The 7378-nt window shown below is 19.0% G+C and overlaps 2 protein-coding genes across 2 annotated transcripts; both read left to right on the top strand.

The window, feature by feature from the left end:
• Positions 1–179: 179 nt before the first annotated feature.
• On the top strand, positions 180–1895 carry PGSY75_1443100 (hypothetical protein; the record flags this gene model as incomplete). Its single annotated transcript, XM_018788117.1, has 1 exon — positions 180–1895. One exon carries the CDS (start codon positions 180–182, stop codon positions 1893–1895), a length of 1716 nt encoding a protein of 571 aa, XP_018639489.1.
• Positions 1896–3532: 1637 nt separating this feature from the next.
• On the top strand, positions 3533–7261 carry PGSY75_1443000 (serine/threonine protein kinase; the record flags this gene model as incomplete). Its single annotated transcript, XM_018788116.1, has 1 exon — positions 3533–7261. The coding sequence occupies one exon, from the start codon at positions 3533–3535 to the stop codon at positions 7259–7261; it is 3729 nt and encodes a 1242-aa protein (XP_018639488.1).
• Between the last annotated feature and the right edge of the window lie 117 nt (positions 7262–7378).

The raw sequence follows: 7378 nt of genomic DNA, 5'->3' as shown, positions 1-7378 counted from the left end.
TTTTTCCTTCATTATTATTATTATCTGATTTAATTATAAAATAAAGAAATACATACATAATTATATTATTTAATTATAACATATGTATTTTAATTTTAATTTTTTTTTAATTTTTTTTTTTTTTTTTTTTTGGTCATATATAAATACTCTTTAATGTTTTATATAAATTATATAAGAAAATGTTTAATGTTTTTTCAGCAGCTTTTTTAGATAATAATAATATAAATAAAAATGATAATGTTTTAGGAAAAACAATTTCAACAAATGCAAATAATGAAAATGAAAGAACAAAAAATTTAGCATTAAAAGACCGATTAGCCACTGTAAGAAATGTTCAGAATATATTAAATAAGAAAAATATAAATAAGACAGATGAAAACGAAGAAAAAAAAACCTTAAATAATAATTTTAAAACAAATACTGGAATAGAAAATAATAAGCCAACAATAACTAACGAAAGCACATTTAATCGTTTTAAAAATTATTCCAGTGTAGTAAATGAAAAACAAAATGAAGAGTTGGAAAAAAAATTAAAGAAAAGAAAAAGAAGAAAAAAACATGTCATTTTAATGGAAAGAATGAAGCAAAAGGAAAGGGAAAAAAGAAAACAAAGAAAAATGGAACAAGAACAAAATGGAGAGGAAGAATATGATGATGAAGAACATGAAGAGGGTGAGGATGATAATGAGGATGAATATGTTAGACAAAATAATGAACAGGAAGAACATTATGAGGATGAAGAATATGATGCTGAAATAGAACACAACAACAACAACAACAATAATAATAATAATAATAATAACAGATCTTTTAAATTTAATAGATCATCAAAAAATAAATATGACGAAAAAGATTATAATAATCATAAAAAAGATAAAGGAGATGATGAAGAATATGAAGATGATCATGAAGAAAATGATGATGGTTATGATGAAGATGGTGGAGGCTCTTATAATAATAATAATACAAATGATGGTAATCCATTCAATAAAAAAAATTATCATGCCTCAGGGAATGCAAACAATACATATAGTCATACAACTTCTAGTAGTAATAACCATAATAATGATAATTCAAATAATCAACAAAATATGAAACCCAAAAGAAAAAGAAGAAAGAAAAAAGAAATGGAAGAATATAGAGCACGCTTATTAAAAGAAAAAATGCATCAACAAAATTCATTAAGCAGTCTTTTAAATAAAACCAATAGTTTTAATAAAAATGACAATAATAGTAACCAAGAAGAAATTAAAGTAAAAAGAAGAAGAGGTAGACCTAAAGCAAGTGAAGTAGCTGCTATTAATATTATGAATGATAAAATGAAACAAAATGATATAAGAAAATATTATAGCAAAAATAGTGATAATGGATTTATGAAAAAAAATAGTATGAACGAAAAAAATAAAGAGCAACAAAATGAAGAAGCAAATAATAATGTTTTTAAAATTATTAAAAGTTCAATACAAGAAAATTCTTCTTTTATGAAAAGATCACCAAATGAAATTGTAGAATTAGAAAAAAATTATAAAAATAATATAAAAAAAGGAGTAACATGTATACCTTTAAATTATCAAAGTAAAGGTGGTGCAATGGCTATTATATTAATAGGAACTGATACTACATATGGACCTGTAAAAAATTCATATGGATTTATGACTTTTCTTGTATTAGATTGTCATACAAATAATTTTTTTATTGATACAGGAATTAAAAATAATGTTATCGAATGTGAAAAACATATGCAACTTTTAATAAGTCCAGGTGATATGTATATGTTTAAAAATCAAAGTCACGAAATGGAAGCAAGGTTATTGTTAATTGTTTGTAATAAAATGAATCAACCGTTTGACGCAAAAATGCATATAAAAGACCCACAAATCAACAACGAAAAATAAAAAAAATAATAATAATATATACAAATACATATATATATATATATATAGGAACATATTTCATAAAATTAGAAATCCTATATATGTTTTATGTATTTAAATATTATCTCAATATTTCATTATTTGTTCCACTTTTGTTTAATGTATATAAATATTATTTTTGTATCAAAATTTGAATTATATATTTTATTAATATATATATTAATATGTTCTATATAAATTATTGAGGTTTTTATGCTAATTTTATTATTTTTTTATATATTATATATGTCTTTTTCTTTTATTTTATTTCTTTCTTTTCTTTTATTTTTTTCTTTTATTTTTTTCTTTTTTTTTTTTCTTTTTTTTTTTTTTTTTTTTTTTTTTTTTTTTCAAATAATTTTTTTTTTTAAAAAAAAATTTTTTAATAAAAAAAAATTTTTTTTTTTTTTTTTTTTTTTTTTTTTTTTTTTTTTTTTTTTTTTTTTTTTTTTTTTTTTTAGTTATCAAATAATATATAGTATTAAACAAAAATATTTTAATAAAAAAGAAATTTTCATTTTATTAATTTTTATTTTTTTATTTATTAATTGTTTTTATATTAAATGTGTATGAAAATATATAAATTTATATTCTGATCTTTAAATGATAATGTTTCTTTTTTTTTTTTTCTTTTTCTTTTTTCAACCATTTAAAAAGAGAAACTTTATATTAAAAATATATTTGTATAAATATGTTTATATATATATATAATATTATGTATATTTATGCGCTTATTTCATTTGGTGTTTATTATTTAATTTTTTTTTTTTTTTAAATTCATTATTTGATATATATTACAAATATTTTACCTTTAATAACTTAAAATTAAATATAATTATACATTATAAATAATCTTCATTCTTTGATCGATAGGTTTATATTATATTTATAAGTAAATTTATTTATATTAAAAAGGAGTGTGCGCAAAACTTATAACTTGATTTTTTCTTTTTTCTGTTTTTTCTTCATTATAACAAGCAGATATGTTGTAAATGTTGAAAAAAATATATTTTTATATTGATGAAGTGAAATATATGAAAAATAAGAAAAAAAAAAAAAAAGTATTCCTTTTATTATACATTTGTTGTATTATATACTAAAATTAATTAATATTTTTGATACATGTATATCTCAAGAATTATATAATGCAAATGAATAAATTGTTCAATTTTATGAAAATATTATATAATTTTGAAAAATTCTATTGAAGCTATATATATATATATATATATATATATATATATATTTATTTGATTTTGTTAAATATAATATATGAATTATGAATATAAATAAAAAATAAAATAATATATATATTTTTTTTTATGTATTTTCATCGAAGAAAAAGAAAATATAATATGTATATAATATGTGTATAATATACTAAATAATTATTTCTACATAAATATATTACATTTCCATAAAAAAAAAAAAACATATACATATTATATATATAATTTTTTCTTTTTTAGTTTTATATTTTATGTTTTATTTTTTTATATTTTATTACCTTACATAATAACATTTTTATATATGTATTATTTTTTGGTTAAATAAAATTTTATATTTAAGAAATTATAATATATATATATATATATATTACTCATTTATTCATATTAACTATGAGTAAGACAGAATATGATATTCTCTCACTTGTAAATGTAGTTGAAGAATTTAGCAAATATTGTTCAGAATATAAGAAGAGAAACCTAACAAACTGTATAGACTCTTGTTCTATTAACAACGAAGTTAATAAAAATGAAGAGGTAGTATTTAAAAAAACATTACAAGATTTTATGAACAATGTTAATTTATTAAGTAGTAATATTTTGCAAAACCAAAATATAAATAAATGTGAGATACCTCAGAATATATTATATGAAAAGAATGGTAATAAAACGATATATGATATAAAATTTTACAATGAAGACAAATTAAATAATGAAAATATATTGGAAGATAAAAATGAAGGAAATAATTTCAAACAGATAGAATCAATAAATGATAAAGACTTTGTAAAATATAATGATTATGGAAAAAACATAGAAACAATTAAAAATATAAATGAACAAAATTTATTAATGCAAAATAAAAATGATTATATTTATACTTGTGAAAATTCTTATATGAGGAAAATATCAACTGAATATACTTCATCAGAGAAAAGTAGTGAAGATAATATATTAATTCATAATATAAATAATGTGCTTGTGAAATATGTAAGTGGATTAGATTATACACTGAATATTAGAAGAATATCAAGAAAAGACTTAATTGAACAAATTAATCAATTTTATATTATACATAATAGTAATATTCAATTAAATGATTATTCCAAATATCTAAGTGATGAAGTAATAAATATTCTGAAACAAAAAAAAGATAATATAAAATATATAGATAAAAATAATCCATTTATTATAGAAAAAAATGATGACTTTTATAAAAATAATTTCTTGCCTTTTTTTTATATTCCATGTAATTATTTATATATAAGAAATTATTGTAATGAAAATGAAAGATGCTTAGAAACAACCTATGATACAAATGATGAAAAAAATTCTACTACAGGTAATTCTTATATATTATCATCTCCTAATCAAATGTATAATACAAATACGAATAGTTATAATTCACGTTCAAATAGTATAATAGCTAGAAATACTTCTTCAAATAAATGTAACTCACCTATTTTTGGAATTAATGAACGAAACTCATCACCTAACTTTGGAATATTCAATGAAAGTATCAAAAACGATAATGATACATATAATATGGATCCTAATTATTTAATCATGAGATATAATTTAAACGAAGAAGTAGATACTAAAAATGATATAGCTATTAATTCTTCAGACAATATGAAATCTATAAATGACAATAGATATAATTCACCTAATTTTAATATAGAACATATACATAATAATAATAATAATAATAATACACAACTGAATAATTATGATATTTGTGATATAAATAATTTTAGCGATAAGAAAAATAATCTTAATAGCAATACTAGCGATTTTTATCAATCCATAAGCGAATTTTATAAAAATAATGAAAAGAATTATATTTGCCAAGAACAAAATAACAATAATAATACATATATTGAAAAATCTTCTTTTTTCTTAAATAGTAATGAAATTAATGTATTAACAAATAATAAAAATCATCATTCGAGTGGAAAAAATCTAATTAGCTTATGCTTTGATGATGAATTATCAAGTGCTATAACAATAAACAATGATTGCTCTTTAAATAAAGGAATATATAATGAATATAATAACTCTGAAAAAGCCATTGTCGAAGATATATGTAACACAACAAATTTTAATGATATAAATATGGAATATATGAACACATACGAAAATGATGAAAGAAAATGGATGCATGAATATAGCAATGGAGATTATAATTTATTTAGATCAAAGCAATTGAAAAAGAAAAAAGAGTTATTGTTATCTTGCATATCTTATAATGAAAAGGAAAATAAATATAAGGATGAAGATAATATGATGATAAATGTTGAAATAAATAATGATACAAATAGGAAGAATATTTTATATGACACAGACAATATTTCCTTTGATGACAATATTAGTATTCATAACCATTATCATAGTATAAATTTAAAGGTTATATATGAAGCTAACAAAGGTGAATATGGAAATAATGAACGTATGAATTTTATTAAAGGCCAAATTATTTTGAATAAATATAAAGTAATCAAAGTTTTGTCAAAAACACAATTTAGTACTACACTTAAATGCCTCAATTTATTATATAAAAAAGTTAAAAATAATAAAGATGTATTCCTAAAAAATTGTGATAAATATATGAAAGACGATTCAGATATAACACATGATAAACAAAACAATTCTGATAAATTTGTAAATTTAAATATTATAAAAGAAAAAAATGAGAATTATAATAGACAACATGAAATTAAAAATAATTTACATGATAACAATAACCAATTAATAAATAATAAAAAAAAGATAGAACCTAAATATGTTTGTTTAAAAGTAATGAAAAATGGAAAACAGTTTTTAGATCAAGGATTGTTAGAACTCATGGTCTTAAATATACTATGTAATGATAATACAAATAATAATTTATCTAATAAAAACATTATAGAATTATATGATTCCTTTTATTATAAAGAACATTTAATTATAGTAACAGAATACATGCAAAGTGATTTATATAATTATTTCATTAAGAAAGGAAAATTAGGAACTTTAGGTCAATTACAAATATTGACAAAAAACTTATTAGAAGGATTAGCATATATACATTCGAAGAATTTAATACATTGTGATTTGAAACCAGAAAATATTATGATAAATATGAAAAAAAATAAGAAGAATCATAAAAGGGATAAATATTATAAAGTTAATCAAAATGGAGCTACTACATATAATGATGAAATGGAACAACATATTTTGAATTCATCAAATATAAATATGTCAAATATAGAAGAAAAGAAAATAATTACGTATCCATCATTTGATCAAACCTTTATTGAAAATAAAGATACACAATATGATAATAATCAAAAGACATCAAATATATTATGTGATACTAATAAATCATACAACAATAGTGTAAAAAATGTTGATAATAATGATAATATAAATATATATAGTACTAAACAGTTTGATAAGATCAAAATAATCGATTTTAATAGTTGTATATATGAAAGCGATAAACTAGAAATGTATGTACAAACTCGATCTTATAGATCACCTGAAGTTTTATTACAACAAAACTATGATAGGAAAATTGATATATGGAGTTTAGGATGTATATTATTTGAATTTTTAACAAAAAAAATATTATTTGATTATCAAAATATTTATCGTTTTATATATTCAATAGTTTCTTATATTGGACCTTTCCCATTTTATATGATAAATAATTGTAGGATACCACATATCTTTACAAAACACGGATTAATAATATTAAAAAAATTTACAACAGATAATATGTACGACAATTATATAAAAGAAGAACAATTAAATCAAATAGATGATGAAGAAATTATTTTTAATTCTAAAGACTTCTTTCGTTTAAATAAAAAAGATAATATCATTACAAAAGATTTATTAAAAAATAAAAATCCAAATACATCCTTTCCAAGAAAACGTAACAATAGCAACAGTGAGATTTATTATGATGTATGTTATCCAAGTGATAACTTATTAAAAAATAATTTTCAAATAAGTGACAAATTATTTCTTGATTTTCTTTTATCATTATTACAAATAGATCCATCTAAAAGGTGTAATGCTATGGAAGCCTTAAAACATCCATGGCTTCAGCCAAATTTGTATAAAGATGGTTTATAATATATACATAAAAGAAACATAATGATAATATGTGTATGTACGTATATATATATATATATATATATCATTATGTTTATATTTACAATTAAAAATATAATTAAAAAATACTCATTTTCA

Source organism: Plasmodium gaboni, chromosome 14, assembly GCF_001602025.1.
Source record: "Plasmodium gaboni strain SY75 chromosome 14, whole genome shotgun sequence".
NCBI lineage: Eukaryota > Apicomplexa > Aconoidasida > Haemosporida > Plasmodiidae > Plasmodium > Plasmodium gaboni.
This window is presented reverse-complemented; position numbering and strand designations above follow the sequence as displayed.